Source organism: Notamacropus eugenii, chromosome 3 (genome assembly GCF_028372415.1).
Source record: "Notamacropus eugenii isolate mMacEug1 chromosome 3, mMacEug1.pri_v2, whole genome shotgun sequence".
NCBI lineage: Eukaryota > Metazoa > Chordata > Mammalia > Diprotodontia > Macropodidae > Notamacropus > Notamacropus eugenii.
The window spans coordinates 301925603-301950275 of record NC_092874.1 but is presented as its reverse complement, the minus strand read 5'-3'; the positions used below and the strand labels follow the sequence as shown (position 1 = coordinate 301950275).

Below are 24673 nucleotides of genomic sequence, written 5' to 3'. Positions count from 1 at the left end.
GTGGTATATGAGTGTAATGGAGTACTATTGTGCTGTAAGAAATGACGTACAGGAAGACTTCAGAGAGGCCTGGAAGGACTTATATGATCTGATGTTGAGTAAAAGGAGCAGAACCAGGAGAACTTTGTACACAGCAACAACCACAGTGTGAGAGGAATTTTTCTGGTAGACTTGGAACTTCATTGCAATGCAAGGACTTAAAAAATTCCCAGTGGTCTCAAGGCAAAATGCCTTCCACATCCAGAGAAAGAACTATGGAATTCAATCGCAGAATGTAGCAGATCATCTTCTTTTGTATTAGGTTTTGATTTGTTTTATGATTTCTCCCATTCATTTTAATTCTTCTATGCAACATGACTAAGGTGCAAATGTATTTAATAGGAATGTACGTGTAGAACCCATATAAAATGATACATCGTATCAGGGAGGGAGAGGGGAGAGAGGGGGTAAAGGGGGAAGGAGTGAAAAAAATCTAAGTCGTAGGGAAGTGATTGTAGAACATTGGAAACAAACATAATAATAATAATAATGTACATCCAAAACAAAGATTTCTAAAGGAGTTCCAGAATCCCCTGGACCCGCTCATTGTGTTTCAGATGGAGCAGCTAGACTTCTCCCAGTCTAGGCTGGTGAAGGCCAGAGCCCTACAGTTTTGGCACTGGAGAGAGCAAAAGTCCCAGAGCTTTCTCATTCAATCAACAAGTCATTTATTCAGTGCCTCTACTTTGTCAGGCCTGATACCTGCCCTCAATGAGCTCACAATCTATTGGAAGAAGCAACATGTCCATAGAGAGATCTACAGGAAAGAAGGGGCTTGGGTGGGAGGAGGGAGCTGGCAGCTCCAGTGTCAGGGAGGGCCTCATGGAGGAGGTGGACCTTGAGCTGAGGATTCAGGAAAAGGAAGAATTTTAAGGGGTAGTGAGGGGAAAGCAGCACCCAAGCTAAGGGCTGTTGTTGGCACCACATTTACAAAAGGCCTTCTTCATAAGTGAGGCAGCTAGGTGCCTCAGTAAATACAGCACTAGGCCTGGAGTCAGGAAGATCTGAGTTCAAATCCAGCCTCAGACACTTAATGGCTGTGTGACCCTAGCAAGTCACTTAACTTCTGTTTGCCGTCATCTGCTGGAGAAGGACATAGTAAATCATTGCAGCGTCTTTGCCAAGAAAACCCCATGAACACGTGCGACGAAGAGTTGGACACGACTGAACAACAATGTCCACAAGTCAACCATGTTCTCAGAGGCTACAGATGTAGTTAAATGGGCAGTGTTGGAGGGGAACCAAGAGGGTGGAGCCTGAGCAGTTGCCAGTACCATGACCCCTTGCCATTGCCAGCGGGCTAGCCCCTGAAAATAGGGAGAGGAGGTGATGCGTGCCCTCAAATTCCTCATTCCCTTGTGTCTTGAGAGCTTTAGCAAAGCGTGGAATTCAACTTTGTGGCAGATGCTTTAATAATAAACACAAAATGGGCCCGCTTCCTGCCTCCCTTTTATCTACTCCACGACCCTGGGGAATCTGGGAAAGGGAGGACCAGAGGAAAGCTCTTTGCTTTGTAATTGCACTTAGGGAAGACACATTTCTACATAATAGTCCTATAAATCACATTTCTGCCTAACCCTGACTCATTATAAAATTGGAGGCCCACTGGAAGCAACGGAGGGGCCAAACCAGAAAAAAACCACCTTGTGGCAAATTAAATTAATTGTGACTCAAGAGCTAGGAAACACCTCCTGCGTGTGAGACCCTGGGAAAGACTCAAAGGATGGCCATCCCGGCCTTCAGGAGATGACCATCCGAGTGGCCCGGAGCCTAGGACAAGTACCCAGGCAGCCGAGAAGAGGGGCGGTGGGATGGGGTCAACGGCAGACCCCAAGGGCGCAAGCCTGGAGACGACTGAGGCCCAGAAGACACGGGCGAGTCCACTTGGGGGTCTCGGTCCTTAGCCCAGTACTGGGAAGCTCTGACCGTCCAGACAAGGTGGTGGACTCCTGAGGAGGCCCTGGTCCTCTCTCTCCGCAGGGGCCTCCATGGGCTCCACAAAAACCAGGAGAGCTCTGCAGGGACACCACACCCAGGTCTTGGACCCTCCTGAGTGGACAGCGGGCCAGCCTGGAGGCAGGAGGGGCCAGCCGGGTCATGGCCCGCTCAGCCTCAGCTTCCTCACTTGTGAAACACGGAGAATAATCCCGCCTCACCTCTGCCATGGTACAGCAGTGACCGTGGGCCGCCTGTCCGGTGCCCCACTGGTGTCCGGGGCCCCTAGGAGGTCCCCGCAGAGAGAAGGCAAGGAAGGAGGATGGGGGAGCAGGGGAACTCAGCGCCCAGCCGGGGAGGGGAGGCCACAGGGGGCACGGAGACTGGCCCGGGGCCCCACTGAGTCCGAGCTGTAAGGGGGACGTGGTCAGTGGGGCCCCATGGGCCGAGGGAGCCGGACCGGGCACGGACAGGCCGGGCTGGCCCCCAGGCGCAGCGGGGCCAAGGGCTACAAGCCCCCGCGGCCCGTTGAGGCCCAGCCCTCGGAGCCACCCGGAGCCGGGCCGCTAGGGGCTCCCTGAGGGCATGGGCGCTGAGTGAATGCTTATTGAACGGAACACTTCCTGGCACACAGTAGGTGCTTAATGTTTGCTGAATGAATAAGGACGTATACAGACTGTTTTGGGGGGGGCCTTTCTTTGTATTCCCAGACCAGAGCTGGGTGCCTGGCGTGTGATGAATAACGGAGTGAGCCAATGAGGGGTCAGCGCCCTCTTGCAGTGTGGGAGGAGCTTTCCTGCCGGGCCGCCCCCTCCCCCTCACCGTCCCCGGGCTCCCAAGACTCCAGGACTCAGAGGCCTAGCGTCCTGGGGGCGGCAAAAGGACAACTGAAAGAGCAGAAAGGCCGGGAAAGCGCTTGACTTCCAGAAGGAGGCGGGACCAAGGAGGAAGGGCTGGGGCGGAGGGGGCGGGGCGTGAGGGGGAAATGGGCGGAGCGAAGGGGACAGAGTGCGAGGCAGAGGCGCCGGGGCGGAGGGGGCGGAGTTGGGGAGGGTGGAGGGGCCGAGGGGGCGGGACGTGAGGCGGAAGCGCCGGGGCGGGGGGGGCGGAGTTGGGGAGGGTGGAGGGGCCGAGGGGGCGGGACGTGAGGCGGAAGCGCCGGGCGGAGGGGGCGGAGTAGGGGGGGGGGGTGGAGGGGCCGAGGGGCGGGGCGTGAGGCGGAAGCGCCGGGCGGAGGGGGCGGATTGGGGGGGGGGAGGGGGGGGGTGGAGGGGCCGAGGGGCGGGGCGTGAGGCGGAAGCGCCGGGGCGGAGGGGGCGGGGCGGGGCGGGAAGGAAGCCCGAGGTTTCTGGGGCGGGCGTGGAGGAGCGGGGCAGCCTGGCTGGGAGGCAGTGGTGGTGGCGGCGGCGGCGGCGGCGATAGCGATGGAGGGCGGCTGCGAGGCCAGCGAGGACTACGAGGCGTTCGTGGCGCTGCACGGGCCGGCGCTGCGGGCCTCTGCCATCCCCGAGCGCTACTGGGGCCGCCTCCTGCACAAGCTGCACTGCGAGGTGGGGGCGCCGAGGCGGGGGAGGGGAGCACGGGGTGGGGGGGTCCCATGGTGGGAGTATCGTGAGGATTCCCCGTTTGTGCACTAATTATGCACCTAGTGTGTGCCCCGGGGTCACCCTTCCCTCTGGTGTTCGCACACAGCAGGCGCTTAATAAGTGTTTGTGGGCCCCCTGGAGAGGGGCGGGTCTGGTTGGGCCCCAGTTTGGGCTAGCTTTGAGGGCAGGCCCACGCGGCCCCCACCCCGCTGGAGGCCCCGAGGCCCAGCCGGGGCGTTCTGGGCCCAGAGGCTGCCGGGGTTTGTGCCGCGGCCTTCTCCAGCTCACTTTACAGATGAGGAAACTGAGGCAGGCGGGGTTGGGTGACTTGCAAAGGGTCACACGGCTAGGAAGTGTCTTAGGCTGGATTCGAACTCAGGACTTGCTGCCTGCAGGCTGTAGCCACTGCACCACCAGAGCCCAAGGCATTCATTAATTCACTGACCAGCAGGAGTCCTCTAAGACCTCCTCGGGGGTGGGATACAGGAGGCCCAGGCTTTGGGGTAGGGATCCCAGGACTCCCACCAGTGTGAGGCTGGTCTGGCTCAGTCTGCCCCCCACCCCATGGCTGGTCCCCGATGGAAGAAACCTGGGCCAGAGGAGGATGGAGAGTCTGGCAACTTGGTCCTGGTGGTATGGGGAGGGTGAGCCAGACATCCCTTGTTCTCCAGGGGTTTGTGGGTGCTCTAGCCCTGGACATGTCCTTGAGTAATGAGGGCCCCCAGCATCTCCAAGGGCTCCCCTGGCCAACCCTGAACTCCAGGAGTCAGCCAGGTGGCTTTGCCCAAACAAACTGGAGCCCATGCTGGGCAGAGGGTCTCAGGGAGGAGAGGCTGGACCAGAACCGGCTGGAGATGGGCCAGCCCGAGGCATGGAGGTAAGCACTACCCAACAGAACTGGGGCTCTGAGGCATCAGCTCTCTAGGTGCAAGAGTTCTTGAGCAGAAGCTTTGGGTTCTGGAGTTTGCGCAACAAGCCTGGAGACTTGTTGACTGAGAGTGAAGTTGTGAGATTGGAGGGGAGGGAGACCATCCCCTTGGCTGAAAAGTCTTGCTTTGTTCCCGGGTCAAATGTCTCAGGACTGGAAAATTACTGTCATCCTGTCTTCACTTCCCCACTGCTTATGTATTAGCTTTCAGAAAATTTAAATTTGCCTGTGGATTGTAGCCACCTTCCCTTTCAGAAGCCCCGTGATGGCTTTTGTGTGATCTCACTGGAAACAATTAGCCTAAGAGGTAGTCCTGGCCAGGGCAGGCCCGGGCACCTGTGGCCCCTGGAAGACTCAGTCTGGTGACTGACAGGGGAGGCAGCTGTCAGAGTAGGCTAATAGGGAGAAGAAAGGACTTGGCCAACCCCTTCTCTTCCCCCGACTCCATTTTGTCTGAATCTGGGGGTGAGGAGTCAGTGGGCTTGGGAAGTTGGTAGGAGCTAAGTTTTGTGAAACAGATTCCTTCCGACATTCCTAGAACCTGGGAGATTTGCAAGGATGCTCTTTCTGACTCTCTACAATGTCCAACCCCCACAAATTTCTCAAATCCTCCTGCTCCGCCCCTCATTAGTAATGTGAACTAATGGTTTCCTCTTGCTTCTCCATTTCCTCATATCTAAAATGTGAGAATTGGACCAATGGATCTTTGGTGATCCCTTCCAGCCCTGAGGCATGTCTTTGATTTCATCCCTCTCCCTCTGGGCAACTCCAGGCTGGTCCCTTTGTGGACAGTGTCTCTACAGGCCCACACCTTCCCAGACCTGCTGAGTAAACAATGGCTTTGGAGCTGGGAGGAAGACATTTGCACACAGTAATGAAAAAGGACTTAGCTGCATAAAGAGATCTTTGGTTGGAACTTGTGGTCTTGTTGACCAAAAGGACGCTGACGGAAACACAGACTGTGAAATGAAAGCCAGATTTAACTTGGGCTACCTAAAGTTCCTTCGTGAATTCCCTACATTGTTCTCTGTCACTTAGGCCTGGACTCAGGAAGATCCGAGTACAAATCCTGCCTTAGACCCTAGCATGTCACCTCTGCCTGCCTCAGTTTCTTCACCTGTAATATGGGGATCATAGAAGCACCTACCTTGTAAAGTTGTTGTGAAGACCAAAGGAAATGATATTTGTGAAGTGCTTAGCACAGCACCGGGCAGGGACTGTAGAAGTGCTCACTCTCATTTAGACAAAAACCAAATGTGCAGAAATAGGGCCGGATGGAGGAAGAGGGGCAATGGGGAGGCCAGAAGGATCTCTGGTGAGCTTTTTAATAGCTGCTTCTTCTAGGGATGGGCAGCATATTTCAGAAGCCTCTTAAATCATACTGGAGCAGCGGGACCCTGGCCCTGGAATCTGTTTCTGTTTGTTTCTTTGTAGAGTGTTAACCATCGATAAAGTGGGGGTGACACTTGCTTATCGACTTCATTAAGTTGTGAGGAAAGTTTTTGGGAAACTCTTTTACAGTAGAAATGGCGAAAGTCAAGTAAAACTAAGCTTTACAGAACACTTTCCCCACAGCTAACTCCCTTGTGTAGGTTAGGTTGTGGAAAACAGGGCTGTCACATTCAAATAGAAGCTGGGAGCCACTGATCAGGACAGAAGGCCGTATACTGGCTTATTTTTAAAGGGCCATGTTCTCTTTGTTTTATTCTATTTATTATGTTCTGTATATGTATATACATATATATAAAAAACAAGTGTCCATATGTTATAAATCTTGTTATCTGGAATGTTTATTATATATTTAGACATTTTAATCTAGTTCAGGTATACTAGGGAGTGTTCTGGGGCATGTTCCCTCATAGTGCAAAGTATTATTTCCCCTCTTTTAACAGATGAGGAAACTGAGGTGCTATGCCTTACTTGTGGTTGTGGAGCCAGGAAGTGTTGGAGGCAGGTTGTTGGACCCTCCATCTAAGGCTCCTTGTACAGCTCCCCTTATACTGAGACTGGCTGCCCTCCCCAGGTTTAGCCCCATGTAGGGGAAGGAGATCTGGCCTGGAAGAGAGAGGTTTGATCATAGGAACTTGGACAAGGCTCTTGAATAGGATTCAAGCCCAGGGCTCCCATCTCAAAAGAGAGATCATCCACCTAAGTTATCTTCATGGATTTTTTCATCTCTAATTTACTATATAGTGTTTCATCTCCCCCCACTATCCAAACTAATTGCTGTAAAATGCCATTTGAAATTACAGATGAATTTTAGAAGATTAAAACTGCAAGGAACCTTTTGCTATTACAAATCTGCAGATTCAGCAATATCTTTGTTTATAAGGTCCTTGAGTGATGTTTCTCTCTTTGAAAGACTTGGTTCTCAGTCACTTTCTTGCCTTTAGAATTAGAGAATGTCAGAACTGGAAGGAGACATTCTTGAATTCCACCTTCCATCTTTCCTTTCCTGTTGAACTTCCTGAGCCCCCCTCAGCCCTGGTGGCTGATTTTTGCGTGGTCCATAGAGAGCAGAGCATGTAGAACAATGGCAGGTTCAGTGAACCTAGAATCCTTTTCCAAAACCCTCTCTAGAAGAATGTTATTATTAGGACTAATTATAATAATTGTCCTGATGACTCACTCCATCAGCAGCCTCATAACTGCTGGTGACTCTTGAGTAGCTAGTACTGACAACTTCAAGCAGCCAATCCTCAGAAGCCTTGTGGTTTACTGGAAAGTGTATTGGAATTGGAGTCAGGAGAGACCTGGATTCAAATCTCATTTCTAGCATGATTAGCTGTTTGGCCACAGGCAGAAATCATGTGATCTCACTGAACATCTGTCAGGTCAGGCTACTGATCACATCTACCTCACTCACAGGAGGCTCCTGTAAGGTGTTGTGATGGCTGTGGATCCTTTCAAGAAGGCAACTCTTTGGTCATGTTGGGGAGATGAGCAAGGTCTAAAGCTTTAAGGAGAGAATCCCTCACCAACAGGGCACTGCTTTTTCCACCTAAAGCAAAAAACTAAGTACCGTTTTCATGTAGTGATTTTAAAGAAATAGATACTTTGGGGCCCCAAGGCATCTTTATTTAGTTTAGAAAGCCTACGTGTAGCATCTAAATAGAAAAATTCTGTGCTCATAGATAACTTTACTTCACCGTTGTCAGGTTGCTCACTCTAAGACATTTGGAAAGTCCATTTATTTTACCTGGAGGAGAAAAGATGGCAACGTGGTCTTAATCTTCAGACATCTAAAGGGCTCTTGGAGGAGAGTCATGTGGAAGTTAGAAGGAGATAATTATTGGCTCATTATAGACTTTCCAAACTATTAGATTTATCCAGTACTGAGATAGAGTGCTTCATCAGGGAAACAGGCATGGTGCCTTCAGACCTTCAGCTAGATTATAAAACAATGTCATTGAAATGATGTTATTGTGGTTAAAAATATAAAAGTAAATCAAAGGAATGGGCTAGATCAAGAAAATCCAGAAGTAATAAAAAAAAAAAAAGTCGCCTAGTGTTTGATAGACCCAAGACCAAGAACATAGAGTATTTGGGGAAGACCTGCCTCTGACAGAAACTCCTAGGAAAACTAGAAAGCAGTTTGTCAGAAATTAGGGTTAGAAACCAAGATTTTACTCTCTATACCACAGTAAACTCCATCTGTAGTTGCATATACACACACACACACACACACACACACACACATAAAACTTGGCACATGCTTGTGTACGTGTATGAAATTACACGATTTAAAGAAATGAGAGAAAGAAGGCAGCGTCTTGCTCAGCTAATAAACACTCGCCACCTGTTCCTGGCACATGTGCCCCCCAGAGAGAGACAAAGGCCCAGTGGCCAGCGCAGTGTTTGTAACAGCACCCCAGGCCCAGGAAGCCCTGGCATGGGGCAGGCCTGCCTCCTAAATGGAATGAAACCTGTTTGTATGGTGAGGAATGATGAGAGTTCAGAGAACCAGGAGAAGATTGTTTGAACAGAGGCAGAGTCAAATAAGCAGCAGTAGAACAGCGTAGCCAGTGACCACGACAGTGTAAGTGTGAGCATCCTCAAAAAGAGATGGAACTCTTGAGTTGTTAAAAAGTAATAATTCCAGAGAACAGAAAATGAAACATGCCTTTGTCTGCTTACTCAGCGAGGGGGAGTTTGGAGAAGAATGTTGGCACCTATTTGTCTGAGTTGGACTCTGTTATGATAATAGCATTTCTATAATGCTTTATATTCTATAATGCTTAGGTTGCAAAGCACTTCACAGATACTACCCTGGAAAGTATGTACTGTTGTGATCCCCATTTTACAGTTGAGGAAACAGGCAGGAGGAGCTGAAATGCCTTGCCCCAGGATCACACAGCTTGGTAAATGTCTGAGGCAGAATTTGAACTCAGATTTTCCTGCCTCCAGGCCCAGTACTTAGTCTACTGCACCATTGGGCAACCTCTCTGTTGCTTTTGCTAAGCTGTTTTTATTTCTTATGGAGAGGGGTTTGATTCATGGATAGGGCAGTATCTCAGAATAATTTGACTTTAAAGACAAAAGGCAGCAGTAAAACATTTTTAAAATAACTTTTAAAAGGCTAGAGATCTCAGAAGAAGTTAGTGTTAGTTTAGTGTCCCAGAAGGTGTTCAATCTAGTGGAAGAAACCCTGGCATTAGGGGCAAGAGATGGGCTCCTATTTCTCCCAACCTCAGTTTCCAGGTCTGTAAAAATTTCCTCCCTGGAAACTAGATCTTAATATTAAATCATATTGAACTTGTAAATCTGCTAAAACCCCGAGATTGTTTTTAGCCAAACTGTTCTCTAACCATATCTTCCCATCTTGTACTGGAGAAGTTGATTTTTGGAATCCAGGCATTAGACTTTCCATTTGTTTCTGTTAAATTTCATTTCAGTAGACCCTGGGGTAGGGTTCCAAGCATCAAGATCTTTCAAGTTCTGTCATCCAGCATGCTAGCCTTCTCTTCTGGATTTGTGTGAAAAATTCAACCTATCCCTGCCTTTATCCAAATACTGATAAAATAGTAATCAATCAGCTAGTATTTAGGTAGCGACTGCTGTTTGCTAGGCACTGTGCTTAGAGCTGGGGATAGAAAAAAAGGGGAAAGACATTCCGAGGAGCTCACAGTCTACAAACGACTATGTACAAGTAGGAAAGAGACAGGCTGAAGTGGGAGGTCTCAAGACAGGCTCAGATACTAAGATTTAGGAGGCCTGGGAAAAGCCTCTCTCCAGGAGGTGGCACTCTGGCTGAAGCCAGGGAAGTTAAGAGGTGGAGATGGGGGGAGGGGGTGCCAGGCACGGGAAAACTAGGGAGATGGCGGGTCACGTATGAGGACAGCACCTTGGTGATTATTGAATGGACATGTCACAGTTAGACCCAAGATTTGGGAAGATTTATTTGATGTTTGAATGACAGACATCTGGTTGTGAGCCTGAGTACTGGGAGCACAGTGGTACCCTTGACAAAAACAAGGAAAGTAGGCTTTAAAAGTCAGTTATTTCTACTTGTCTGTAACTCATTTTCAAATAGTTTAGCACTGACACATGTTGAAATCCCATCTTTCCAACCCTGGGTATCCTTGTGACTAGCCTGCTCGGGACCTCAGTTTTCTGTAAATAAATAATCTTTTTTTTTTTTTTTTACAAATTTATTTATTTTAAGTTTTCAGCATTCATTTCCACAAAATTTTGAATTCCAGATTTTCTCCCCATCTCTCCCCTCCCCCCCAAACACTGTGCATTCAGATTGCCCATTCCACCAATGTGCCCTCCCTTCTAACACTCCTCCCTTCCCTTATCCCCATCTTCTCTCTTGTCCTGTAGGGCAAGATAAATTTTTATACCCCATTACCTGTATTTCTTATTTCCCAGCTATAGGCAAAAACAATTCTCAACATTTGTTCCTAAAACTTTGAATTCCAAATTCTCTTCCTTCCTCCCTCCCCACCCATCCCCACTGAGAAGGCAAGCAATTCAATATAGACTATATATGTGTAGTTTTGCAAATGACTTCCATAATAGTCATGCTGTGTAAGTCTAACCATATTTCCTTCCATCCTATCCTGCCCCTCATTTCTTCTATTCTCTCTTTTGACCTTGTCCCTCCCTAAGAGTGTTTACTTCTAATTGCTCCCTCCTCCCATTTGCCCTCCCTTCCATCATACTCCCCCACCCTGCTTATCCCCTTCTCCCCTACTTTCCTTTAGTGTAAGATAGATTTTCATGCCAAATTGAGTGTGCATGTTATTCCTTTCTTGAGCCAGATGTGATGATAGGAAGCATCACATTTTCCCTCTCATCTCCCCCCTTTTCCCCTCCATTGGAAAAGCTTTCTCTTGCCTCTTCTATGAGAGATAATTTGCCCCATTCCATTTCTCCTTTTCTCCTCCCAATATAGTCTTCTCTCACCCCTTAATTTTATTTTTATTCAACTCACCCTAAGCTCTGTGTGTGTGTGTGTGTGTGTATGTGTGTATAATCCCTGCAACTACCCAGATACTGAGAAAAGTTTCAAGAGTTAGAAATATTTTCTTTCCATGTAGGAATGTGTTTTGTGATTTTTAGGGGTTCGGATTCGTTCCTGTAAATAACACTCCCACACTGCTTTAAAAATGAAGGTAGTTTAATTATAGACTGTCTATATGAAATATTCCTTCAGAATGTAAACAGTTCAACTTTATTAAGTCCCTTGTGATTTCTCTTTCCTGTTTACCTTTTCATACTTCTCTTGATTCTTGTGTTTGAAAGTCAGATTTTCTATTCAGCTCTAAGTCTTTTCATCAAGAATGCTTGAAAGTCCTCTGTTTCATTGAATGACCATTTTTTCCTCTGAAGTATTATACTTAGTTTTGCTGGGTAGGTGATTCTTTGCTTTAGTCCTAGTTCCTTTGACTTCTGGAATATCCTATTCCACACCCTTTGATCTCTTAATGTAGAAGCTGCTAGATCTTATGTTATCCTGATTGTATTTCCACAATACTCGTATTGTTTCTTTCTGGCTGCTTGCAGTATTTTCTCCTTGACCTAGGAACTCTGGAATTTGGCTACAATATTCCTAGGAGTTTCTCTTTTTGCATCTCTTTTAAGAAGTGATCGGTGGATTCTTTCAATATTTATTTTGTCCCCTGGTTCTAGAATAGCAGGGCAGTTTTCCTTGATAATTTCATGAAGATGATGTCTAGGCTCCTTTTTTGATCATGGCTTTCAGGTAGTCCCATAATTTTTAAATTGTATCTCCTGGATCTGTTTTCCAGGTCAGTTGTTTTTCCAGTGAGACATTTCACATTATCTTCCCTTTTCCCATTCTTTTGGTTTTGTTTTGTAATTGCTTGGTTTCTCATAGAGTCAGCTTCCATCTGTTCCATTCTAATTTTGAAAGAACTATTTTCTTCAGTGAGCTTTTGAACCTCTTTTTCCATTTGGTTAATTCTGCTTCTTAAAGCATTCTTCTCCTCATTGGCTTTTTGAACCTCTTTTGCCAATGGAGTTAGCCTATTTTTAAAGGTGTTACTTTCTTCAGCATTTTTTGGGTCTCCTTGAGCAAGCTGTTGACTTGCTTTTCATGATTTTGTTGCATCTCTCTCATTTCTCTTCTCAGTTTTTCTTCCACCTCTCTTACTTGATTTTCAAAATCCTTTTTGAGCTCTTTCATGTCCTGGCACCATTGCATATTTATTTTGGATGTTTGGGATGCAGAAGCCTTGACTTTTATGTCTTCTCCTGATAGTAAACGTTGTTCTTTCTCATCTGAAAGGATGGGAGAAAATACCTGTTCACCAAGAAAGTAACCTTCTATAGTCCTATTTTTTTTCCCTTTTTTGAGCATTTTCCCAACCAGTTACTTGACTTTTGGGTCTTTTGTCAAGAGTAGGGTATTTTCTGGGGACCTGTAAGATCTCAGTTCCTCCAAGGTGGCACAATCAAGGGAGAGGAGTTTACTCCCTGGCCAGGCTCGAGGCTGAGGTTCAGATCAGCTGCTCAGTTCCCCCAGGGGCTTTATCTAACATTGGATGCTGATTGCTGCCTTCCAGGCCACTGTAGCCACCTTCTCAGAGGTGAAAAAGCCCTTTCACTGACCTTTGAAGCTGCCTTTGGCACCTGTGGGTTGAGGGATCTGTGAACTGGGCTGCTGCCGCCAGGGATTCCGCCCTTGAGGCCTGCTCCTGTCCTCCTTCTGGTGCCCTGCAGCCGAGGCTGAGCTGGGCTGCACCCTGTATCCCGTGCAAGTCTATCAGCCTTCCAGGTCACCCTGGGCTGGAAATCTCCTCCACTCCGTCGTTCTGTGGTTTCTGCTGCTATAGAACTTATTGAGTCTTTCTTTACAGGTAAATAAATAAATTTATGGGCTGTGGGGGAAGAGTTAGAGTGTGTGCATCTCTCTACTCACCATCTTGGCTCCACCCCATAAATAAATAATCTTGCTGGTGCCTTGGAGTTCTGATGGTCCTTGATCTGATTTCTCTTGTGTAAACCCAGTTGAATGACATCAGGGACATTCTGGTAGAACCTGTATGGCATCTTTGACTGTCATTCTCTTAACTGATCGAGAATTTCTGATTTCAGATATTTGATGCTGGGGAGATGTTTGGAATCATGCAAGTTGAGGAAGTGGAGGAAGACGAAGATGGTGATGACGAAATGCAAGAAGAATTGAAAAAGAAACCAAATCCAGGAAATGAACTCTGTTATAAAGTGATTGTGACCAATGAGAATGGGCTGCGAGCAGATGATCCCAATAGGTAGGTCTCCATTTCTACCTCAAAGCTGGAAAATGTCAGAGGCTTATGCACCAAACTGGGGCCACCCATTGCTTGGGAGGGTTTGAGGAATTGGAGTGAAACCCTAGTTCGTGTGAGCTTCATGTTAAACTTTTCTAGTGAGATCTGTGTCCAGTGTTAACAGCATATGGCTCCCACTGGGCCTGGGAAGGGGGGAGTAAAGATGAAAGACTCATTTGGGCATGAGCCATTGATAGTGAGTGAAGAACAGGTCCTGTTGACCTGAACCAAATAGAACTAGCATCTGTTGTTGGCATGGCCTGGTGAGAAGCTCAGTGGGTGGGGAATGCAAGAATGGGGGTCAGGGCTTCTTTGGTAATGGGATTGTTTCCTTTGGAGAAGACAGGAAAGCAGATGTAGGACATCTACAAAACAGACTTTGCTTAAGGGGAAGCACATTTCCATTGGGGGTAGCGAGCAGCTCATCTTAGTTACAGCACAATCACTTAAGTTGCCATGTTATCTCATTTGTGGAATGGCATTCTGGACAGATTGAAGAAGAGGATTTTGTGAAATTTTCCTACATCCTTTATTTACATAGCTAGCATTGTGCGGCCTCTGTCCTCAAAGTAACAAACTCCAGTAGTTCCCCCACTAATATTTCAGTAGAAAAATACCTTTTAAGAAAGCCACTTCTGTGGACATCACTGGGCTAGGGAATTAGAACCAGTAGCTGAGAGATCTCTTCCCTCTCTGGTGGCTGGGGCTGGAGTCTTGAGTCAGAGCTGGCTACCAGTCTTCTCTGACTCCAAGAGTCCTGAGCCCCATGACCAGGTTCCCACCTCTGGTGTCACCTTCGCTCCTCCCTCTTGGTCCTTTCCCCACCAGTTGTCTTGGAGCCCCTCCTGGCACTGGTCAGCCCCAGCCTAAGCCATGGCAGCAGCTCTTCATAGCCAACCTCCTCATCCCCCTTAGCCTTCCTATTCCTTGCCCTGGCAGAGTGGACAGACTGCTGGCCTCAGAGTCAGGGAGACTTGAGTTCAAATCTTGTCTCAGGTCATTTTACCTCCCCATAAGGCCCTTCTAATGCTCCACGCCTTTCTAAGCTAGACAGTTCGGAGAAGGTGCTGACCTTGACCTACCCTAGAATAGAAAGGTCCCTATCCCTAGAAGCCACTGCTCTGGTCACATGACACACAAACTTAAAGTCAAAGACTCATGAATCCAGCCTCTTCGTTCTACAGATGAGAAGAATCTGGGATCCAAAAGGTTAGGGGACTTGCCCAAGCTCACCCTGTCATCACACAGTAAAATGGGGCTTGGGACAGCTCAGTGGCACATTGGACAGAGCACAGGCTAGGGATCAGGAAGACTCATCTTCCCAAGTTCAAATCTGGCCTCAGACACTTACTAGCTGTGTGACCCTGGGCAAGTCACCTAATCCTCTTTGCCTCAGTTTCCTCATCTGTAAAATGAGCTGAAGCAGGAAATGGCAAAACCACTTCAGTATCTCTGCCAAGAAAGCTTCAGATGGGTGCACCATGAGTCAGACATGACTGAGAAGTTCCTGAAAGAGCTGAGATCGGAAGCCAGCCCCCTCTCCACTGTGCCTTATTCTCTTCTGGCTTGGGAACATGTAATGGAGAACATTGACAAGAGGCGGGTGAACTGCCTGGAGACAGCCAGAGGGACTGAAGAGTAAGAGGGAGGAGAAGGCCTCATCAGAGACTTGCAAGATTTGCTGTGTGAAAGAGGGGTCCATCTTGTGGGCAAAACAGGAGCACTTGGCACAAGCTCAGCAGGTAGTATTGGGAAGTCAAGGATTTCTTTTTCCTTTCTGGAGGTTGGGGGACCAGTCAGATAAGGCTGGGCTCGATTGTTTCTGTTGGAATGTGTGGAGTGAAGGAAGACACCAAGGTTGGGAGCATGGGGGAAGTTTAGAGGGCTCCTGAATTCTCAGAACTAGAAGGAACCTGAGAAATAGTCTAACCCCCATTTTAATTTTCAGATGACAAAACAGGCTCAAAGAGGGGGAAGTAACTTACCTAAGGTCATACCACCACATGGTGTCAGGCTGGGAATAGAAGCCTGTGTCTTAACTCCTGCTGTATTTTTCCTTCTATCGACTTTACCAGAAGACCCCTTAAGGCCACCCATAGAAAGTTTGCATAATAATGATAATGAGAATATATAAGTAAATATATACACAGAAAGTCGATGGAAAGTAACAGTGTCTGGAGGTGCCATGAAAAATCTCTTGGAGGTTTGAGCTGAGTTTTGAAGGAGCTCAGGGATTCTGAGAAGTAACTAGATAAGAGAGAGGGCATTCCAGGGGTGGAGAACAGGCAATGCAAAGGTGCAGGAGGTGGACAATAGGGCGTCACATGTCAGCTAGTGTTGATCAGAGTATTCAGAGTTAAATGTAAGAAGACTAGAATGGTTTGTAGATGGAAATGTGTGCAAGGCAAATTACAGGGCAGGTTCACTGGTGGAGGAGAGGTCTGCACACCTTAGGAGGATTAGGAACAGTGGAGTTGGTGCTTGAGTTGAGCTTTAAAAGAAACATGAACTACTAAGAGGGAAAGAAGGCAAGGAGGACAGAGTTCCAGGCCTGGAGTCAGCCCATACAGGAACTCTGAGAAAAGCAAGAAGTCCAGAACAAAGGAGAAATTATGAGTAAGAAGGCTGACCAAGTGGTGAAGGACTTTTGGTGCCAAACAGGAGTTTGTACTTGATTCTAGAGGTAAAAGGTGACCCCTGGAGTTTACTGAGAGAAGACTGACATAGTCAGGGTTGTGCTTTGGAACATCCCTATGGTATCTCTGTGGGTGATGGACTGAATAGACCAGAGAGGGTGAAGCATGGAGACCAAAGAGAAGGCCACTATGGCCTTCACCAGGATGGAATCAGTGGGGTAGAAATAGCAAGGTTTGGTGACCAATTGACCGTGTGGGGGGAAGGCCAGGGCGCTGTAGGGGGAGGATATCAGAAGCATGAAAGTGACCCTGGCCGCATTCCTCTGGCTGAGGCGGGGGAGGGAAAGAATGCCTTTGAAGGGAAGAAAAATCAAATGCACAGGGCAGCAGGGGCAGGGCCAGAGAAGAGGAATGAAGAAGAAAGCCACAAGAAAAAGAGGAAGGTGAGCCCAGATAAGTGGGGTGGATTGGGATTGCCTGCTCTGCCCATCAGATGGAGGATGGCTCTGCCCCCAGGTCGGCTTCCCCTGCGTGAGCGTCCAGTGTGTCTCATTTGAGTCCTTGCACTGCCTGTAGAATGGCCCTCACTGCCTCCTCACACTACTGCTCCCAGGGGCCTGAGAGGCTTCAGGCTTCATGCTCACCTTTTCAGCCTGCTTCTCTCCTCGTGCTTTGGAGTCATCCGTCTGTGGCTTGTGGCTACTCAGAATGGGGCTCTGCTCTCCCTCAGATCGCTGTGAATAGTGGGACAGGCATCAGCCCCTCAGGCTTATTAGGGGCCTAGATGGTGGTCCTGAGCCTTGAGAGGCATCTGGAGGGATGGTTGGTAGTTCTCTGTTGCCCTCACCCTATACCAACTGTGGTGCTTGGCCCTTCTCTGCTTTCCCTTGCCCCTCCCCTTTCCATCTTGGACTGTTCTCCTGTGGCCCTGTGTTTCCATATTTGGTGTCCCTCAGGGCACAGTGATGGTCAGTTTCATGGCCTTGGTGTTGCCATGACCTAGTCCAGAGACAGCCAGCCGGGAACCATGAGCTGCATGGGTTCAGCCTGACTGCATTGTGGCCTGATGATGGGTTTTTTGTTTGTTTTGAAGCATATTTCTTATTGACCATGCCTGGACGTATCGTGTAGAACACGCCCGCCAGCAGTTATTGCAGGTTCCAGGGCTGCTACACCGGATGGCCAACTTGATGGGAATTGAATTTCATGGGGAGATTCCAGATGACGGCTCTGTGGAGCTTGTTTTGGAAGAAATGTGGAAGTACAACCAGACTTACCAGCTCTCTCAAGGGGTAAGATGGAGGTTCAGATGTTCTTCATTATGGGCATGGTGGACCCTGAGGCCTAGCTGATTGTAAAGCTGAATACCCTATGTCTTGTCCCTGTCCATAAAGCACATCTTCCCTAAGACGGGAGCTAAGCCTCACCATCGCTCTTCCTAAAACAGTTGGGCCAGGCCATTGTTTGACAGCTCCCAAAGGAATCAGTCACTTTAGTATCCATAAGTTTGGGTTCATTCAGGCTTCAGACACTGATCAGAGGATATGAAAAGAGAAAGAAACTTAAGGGAAGCTGGATCTTGAGGAAAATTGTCCTCCATGAATCTGGGATTCCATCCATGCCTTTTTCCCCAGCTGAGAGATTGTGCCTCCATACCTTAGTTGATCCTTTTTTCCACTGTTTGTTCAGGCCACCCTCTGGTGCTAAGCTTCTTCTCCCTTGTCAGGGCTGCACCCTGAACAGTCCAAATGCCAGGCCTGTACCAAAGCCTTTCCAGTTGGATATAATGCCTTATACTCCAACTGCATCCCTTTCAGAAGCCCAGGACCCCCCTTGGCCATAGTGAGGTGGCAGAGAAAGGCTTTGAGGAAAGGTTTCACCACTAGGATGAAGGACCTAGATGGTACATGGCCCAGCTTTGTGCTTAAGCATCAGCAGACAGCAGCTGCAGAACACCTTTGGCTTTACAAGGCAGGGAGTTTTAGCCACCTGGTGTGACATCATCCTGTACTCAACTCTGTCAGAAATTGAGGCATTCTGGCCATCTGTCACCAGAATTCTCCATTGCTAGTGGTTAGAACTCTTGGTGTTCTTGGAAGTGTGCAGGCTGCTTCCGTGGACAAATGAGGGAAAGGCAGTGAGACCGTATGCATCTGAATGTTAGCAAATCTGTGGGACAACTTTTATTTATCCTGGAAGACTATAAAAGTGAAAAGGTCACCTCGGAAGGAGGAAAAGATTACTGTTATGCATGCAGTTTTCATAGGGAGAGAGCATCTAGAAACAAGGAGAAATGCTTCTCTAATGCTCAAAATTGGATTAGCATTCCTCAGACTTGACCCTGTGCAACTTTCCTGTCTCTAGTGGGCTTCTACCCTAGTCGGCAGCTGCCTCTCTCAGCCATCTTGCTGACTTCTCATCTGTACCCTTTGTCTTGGATTCTTCCATCTTTCCATGACAGATATGGAGGCACACAACTCTGGAGTGTGGCCCTATCAGAAAAGCAATAGAAATTGGGCTTAGGTTTGCCCCTCCCTCCAGGCCCTTCTAATATGAGCTGGGTTTAACCTATGGTAACAGTAGTGAAATGAACAGCCTCCATCCCCACATTTGAGGTGGGACCTAAAGTGTATGGAAATAGCCTAAGTGGGGCTGGGTTTGGGTTTGACTTCCCAGGTTGGATCTTCTAGCTCCAGGTCATTCTTTACAGAGGGTCCCTGGAATCATCTGTTGTCCATCTGGCTAGGGCAAGTTTCACTTTAAAAAGTGTGGAGCATAATAAGCCACTTTGTTGGGAACGTATATTTTAATGAACTTCCAAGTCAGTGCCATCTTGCTTCCCATGCCCCTTGGCCTCAGCCTAAAAGTTTAGTGGAATCTCCTGTGCTAGAATAGAAACAGCTTGAAGCCTGAAGCCCAGACTGAGGCTTGAATCCCACCTCCATCATGTATTAGCTCTGCAGCCTTGGACAAATCATTGACCCCTTTGAGCAACGCTGCTTTGTCCTGTAATCTGAAGATCAAACAACTGTCAAATCAGGATTGTTGTAAGAATCAGAGGAGATGGGAAATAGGACTGCACCAGTGATTTCCTTGGCAGAAGAAATTTCTAGATGACACAGCTCATCTTCCTGTGCAGGTCAGACCTTCTCTTGGGAGATTGTCTAGAGTCATGAGCAGTCAAGACTGGATGCCAGAATGGCTCTGCTTCTGACAGAGTGGAATATGGGAAAATGTCAGGCTGTAGGGCCAGCATTCACTTCACTTTTATAAAGCTGTAAATGATAAAATAGCGTTCTATGTGTCAGCTGTTACTGTTACAAAAGATCACCACCCTGACAGCTTTATGACATGGGGAAGGTAGCTGAGGTTTTGAAGGCTGTGCCAGCATGGTACATACCCTGGGTGGGTTTTGCCAATAACCCAACCTGACTGGGCTTTCAGGGCAGACTCTTGGTTAGGCTAGAATATTGGAAGAGTCCTGTGATTTTTTTTTGGTTGTTGTTGTAGTAACTCTGAAATGCCAGATTTTTTATTAGTTAAAGGATGAAGCCCACATCCGTGGAAGGTATTCCACCAGTGGAATGGAATGAGAAGTCCATGAAATAATGTAAAGTCCACACAGTTAAAAAAGTTAAACCCCCATAATACAAAAATGAGTACCCATAACTGTGAGCGTAAGCTAAAACATTGCTGTTTAGAAGCATGAGTCTTTATAATATGGCTTTTATATTCTCTCCCTCCACAAAGACTGCAGAAGAAAAGGTTCCTGTGTGGTATATCATGGATGAATTTGGATCTAGAATTCAGCACTCAGATGACCCAAGCTTTGCAACAGCACCCTTATTTTATATGCCTCAGCAGATTGCCTACACAGTTCTTTGGCCCCTGAGAGACCTTGAAACAGGTGGTAAGTCTGCTTTTCTTTATTTGAGTCAGTCCACAAATATCAGTGAAACACCTGCTATGTGTCAGGCACTGGGAATATACATACAAAAAAGGAAACAGTCCCTCTTCGCAGGGATACACACACATGCAGTTAATAATGCACATGTATACAAAACAGTTAAATCCAGGGTCATCTGGGCAGGAGGGCACCAGCATTTGGGGGATCAGGAAGGACTTCATACAGAGGATGATGCCTGAACAGTATTGTAAAGGAGACAGGCAAACAGAAAGAGGGCGGGCATTCCAGGCATGGAGGATGGCCAGTGCTAAGGCCCAGAAGCAGGAGAAGGGCTATTGTATGTGACAACCACAGAACAGGCTAGTGTGGCTGTGTCACCTAGCACAGGATGGGGAGTAATGAGGCTGGAAAAGGTAAGTGGGGGCAAGTGGTAGACTAAAAGCCAGACAGAGGATCTTGGGCTTTGTCCTGGGGGCAGTAGAGAGTCACATGATGTGGTCAGATCTGTGCAAAGCTTGGCCTGGAACAGTGAGAACCTGGAGGCAGGGACCCCAGGTAGTGACTGTTTTAGGTAAGAAGGGAAGCTGAGGGAATGAAGAGGAGGGGCTGATATGAAGGCACAGTGGGGGTTGGTGGCTGAATGGATATGTGGATGTGATGCCCAGATGGTGAACCTGGGAGTCTGGGGTATTTTCAGCAGGAGCATTTGGGAAGGGGCTGCTGGGTTTGTGGGGAAATAAAATGAGTTTCTTGAGTTTAAGATCATGTCTAAGGCTCCTGTTGGTCTAGGACTGAAGCATAAGGGAGAAGGTGTGGCTGACTGTCTAGACCTGAGAGTCCCCTGTACTGAGAATGTAGTTAGACTCTGGGAGCTGATGAGTCACTCTGATATACACAGGAGGGCCTGCTGTGCAGGCTCTTAGATCTGGTTTCCTAAAAGGAAAGTAACTTTTGAGGGGCCAACAATCTACTTTAATCAAACACATATACCACCAGAGAAAATACGAGCAGGCCATCAGACAGGGCTTCCAGCTGTATGACCATAGGCAATACATACATCGTTGCCAGAGAGAGAAGCTCCAACATCTGGGTTTTCAAACCCGGGGGACTTCTTAAAACATCTGCCCAGAGTCTCATTGTGGCACACGAACCTTCTTCCAAAAACTGAGCCCCAAAGCAAAACCTTGCCTCAGAGTATAGATACTATTTTCAGAGCCAAAGGGTATGACCCAGTACCTCATCAGCAATCAGTAAAAGGTGTAGACCCTCATACAAAGCAAGGCCCCAATCAAACCTCCCTCAATAGCCCCACGTGAGGCCCATCAATGGGTGGGGAAGATTTTTTATTCCCCATTACCATCATTGAGAGCGAGAGGACAGAGGCAAGGAGAGGGGAACCACCACAGGGCCAGGAGGGAGGAAGAAGATCAGTGTGCAAAACACAGCAGACACATGAGGAAGAATGAAGGCAGAGAAAAAACCATGAGTTTGGGCAGTCGAGATCTTTGAGAACAGAAAATGTAGGCAGCAAGTGTAGACAGGCCACTTTTCCTCAGGGAGTTTTGCTGAGAAAAGGGGAATGAGCATGATGGCCTGGGATGACAGAGTCAGGGAAGGTTTTCTAAAGATGGCAGCAGCCTTGGCAAGGAGAAGGGCTACCTCTTTGTCAGATCAGAGCAGAAGAAAAGACAATGGATGATGATGTTAAGAACTTTTTAAATAAAGAGAATGGTAGAAGAAGGAGCTAATGGTGCGAAGGATCCAGGGCTGAAGTTTGTCAGGAGAAGAGTGATGAGATGACCAGGGATCCCAGAAGTGAAGTGACTGACTGTTGGATTGTGCTTGAAGAGGAAAGAAAGTGAAATCAGGTGGGGAGAATGTCTTGGGAAAGTGTGGAAGGGTAAAAGGAATGGAGGTCTCACTAAGTGTAAAAGCCCAAGTAGAGTTGCAGAGCCTAGGGACGAGTGGCATGATGGGAAGATCTGGCATGCAACCATCTCTGTGTTTGGCTTCAGCGGGGTAGAGGAGTAGGCTCTGGGACATAAGGAGATTGAGGAAATGGGAAGTTGCAGGGTTTGTGAGGGAATCTTCATCAGGAGCTCTCTCAACCTTTTTTGTTTCCTGGCCCCTTTGGGACCATTCTGGTAAAACCTATGGACCCCTTCTCAGAATCGTGTTGTTAAATACATAGGATTATGAAGGAAAACAATGATATAGAAATAAAGGTGTAACTTTTTTCCCATCCAAGTTCATAGATCTCCAGTTTACCTACAGACTCCTTAGGATCTGGACCTCAAGAAAGAGCCTCTTATCTATATGAATATTAAAGTTCCCTAGTATAAATGAGGGCAGGAGGTAGGGAAGAGAGGATATTGGTGGACCAGGTGCTGACTTGAGAAAGGAGCTGGGCAGACTACAGCTGCCCTATTAACAACCAGGTAGATTCCAGAAAGCAAGGTTTCTGAGTAATGCAAGTAAAGGGAGATTCTGGAAGTGATGATGGGCATTAAGGAGTGCTCTGATGCCCCTCCAGCACCAGGGTATTGTGGAGAGAAGGTGTAGCCAGTGCCAAAGAGCAGAGTTGGCAGAGGCATCATCAGAAAGCTAACGAGTCAGAGAGGAGGAGAGATTGAGGGCCAGAGTGTGAGACAGCCATTCTTGCAGGCACAGCAGGAGGGATGGGTGTGGTTGGATTGACATCCGCACGGTGTCGAGTTGGCATGAGGAGAGGGCAGGGCAAGCTGTAGGACTGATGGTGACTGATGAGAACAGAGCTTCCTCTCCTTCCATCCCTTCCTTGCATGTGTAGCAGCTACCCAGAGCTTAGCCACCCTAGCAGGGAGAGGAGAGGTGCCTAGAGCCTCGCTACCATCTACTAAACCATGTACCTTGGCACAGAGGAGGTGACCCGAGACTTTGCCTATGGAGAAATGGACCAGCTAGTCCGGAAATGTGTGTTGTTGCCATGGGTTCCTGCAGACGTGTTGGACGTCAGCTGCTCTACCCCTGAGCCATCGGAGGAACACTACCAGGTATGATGGTGCTAAGGCACCTGAGCCGGGCATCGCTGCAGGCCACCTTGAATACTGTCCTTGCTCTTCAGACATTAGGAGGCCATCTCTCGTAGTCACACCTTTGTGCAGAAGCAGGTGCATAGCCCAAATGGCAGAACCAGGACCCTCGGAGATAAGGTTGGATTCAGTATCAGGAAAAACATCTCAACTCCCTCAGCTGTAGGTGCTCTGGGCCTCCCTGGACTTTGTAAAGGTGTTGTTCTTTGGAGGGACCCCATCTGGGTGCCTCCTTCAACCTCCCAGCCCTCTTGCCTTAGACTTCAGTATGTACAGAAGAGGCACCCCAGAATAGTGAAAGAGTACTGGACGTGAAGAAAGGAAGACCTTGGTTCAGATTCTACCTTTGTGACCTTAGGTCAGTTTGCTCACCTGTAAAATGGGAGTAATATCAGTGCTATCTGTCTCATGGGGTTATTGTGTGGCTCACATGAAATAATACAACCAAGGTGCTTTGCAAACATCTTAAACACTACAAATGTTATTGTTAGTCTGTTTCTCTTGTGGGGGTGGCCCCAATAAGCAACTCATGTTTCTGCCCCAGAAGGCAGGGTTCCTTTGCCTGATTTGCATCATGAGACCATAGAGGCTTGAGTTGGAAGAAGCCTTGGACACAAGTCTGTGCCAGGAGTTGTTCACCTTCTCTAGTACTCGGTCAGGCCAGGGAAGCTTGGGGACCCTGTTGGAGTAATGTTCTTAAATACGTAAAATAAACTGTAGGATTATAAAGGAAACGAAGTCTATGGAATACACTTGTCTAAATATTTTTAAAAACGAAGTTCACAGGCCCCAGACTAACCCCTGATCTCACCCAACTCCCTCCTCACACGGACAAAAAGGCTGACCTCTGCAAAGGTTAGGCAGCTTGTAGTAAAGATTACACAGCCAGATTCTAACCTGCATCCACCTGAACTCTGCAGTAAGTGTTCTTCCCACTGCCCCCCTCAAGAACCATGAGATGTCAGGGCTAGTCAGAGGAGTGCCAACTAAAGGTAACAGCACTTTATAAAGGGCTTTCTCCCAGCTGCCCTGTGACGTTTTGTGTAAGCAGGAGGCTAAGTGATGAAGCCTACAGTGGGCCAGCTGCTCTCATCAGTGTATGGAAGGCAGTGGGAATTGTAGCAGTAACAATAAGAGATCAAGGCCTTTAGTCTGCCTTCAGGAGAGCAGAAGAGGAATGCCCTTGAGCCCTTTGGCCGCCCCAGAACCCATTGGGAAGGCACAGCAATGTGGTGGATGGGCAGTCCCAACTCTGGTCACTTAACTTCCTAAGTGGACCCCTCATCCTAGATGGCTTCTAACATCATTCTGTGGTTCTGGCCTCCACATTCTGTGGCTGCCTTTTATGTCTTATGTCAAGAACCAATGAGTCTGTCCCTTCTCTCAAGGACCACCCTCACCTCACAGACTGACCTTCCCTCAGAAAAGAGTCTTCTGAACTGTGTGAGGCAGGGGAGCATTGGCTGGACCACTGATACCACTTCACCCCAACCACTTGGAGCGTGCTGTGTTCAGTCCCAGTCAGACCAAGAGCTATTGGGAAAAATCCCTGACTTGTGAGTACTGGAGAAGGACTCCAGGCTCTTCCTGACAGAGTTGAAATATATCCCTGCTGGGTATTTATCGTTTCAGAGTCCAGGGAGGTTGAGTATCATGTTTTCCAGCTAGAAGAGGTCCATGTTGGTGAAGGGGAAGCAAATAGTACATTATTGAACTCCATCTATATAGTTGGGAAAATTGGGGCCCAGCAAATGGCAGTGACCCTCCTGTGTTCCCAAGCTTGTAGAGTCT

At 47.9% G+C, this 24673-nt stretch overlaps 1 protein-coding gene across 1 annotated transcript in view; it reads left to right on the top strand.

The window, feature by feature from the left end:
• Positions 1 to 3253: 3253 nt before the first annotated feature.
• Positions 3254 to 24673, top strand: part of TTLL12 (tubulin tyrosine ligase like 12) — a 39792-nt gene continuing 18372 nt past the window's right edge. Inside the window, exons 1-5 of the mRNA XM_072596353.1 lie at positions 3254 to 3524; positions 13054 to 13229; positions 16998 to 17196; positions 19655 to 19814; positions 22710 to 22843. Of these exons, the coding sequence (XP_072452454.1) occupies positions 3399 to 3524; positions 13054 to 13229; positions 16998 to 17196; positions 19655 to 19814; positions 22710 to 22843 (795 nt within the window). The 5' untranslated portion in view covers positions 3254 to 3398. The remainder of the gene's footprint in view (positions 3525 to 13053; positions 13230 to 16997; positions 17197 to 19654; positions 19815 to 22709; positions 22844 to 24673) is intronic.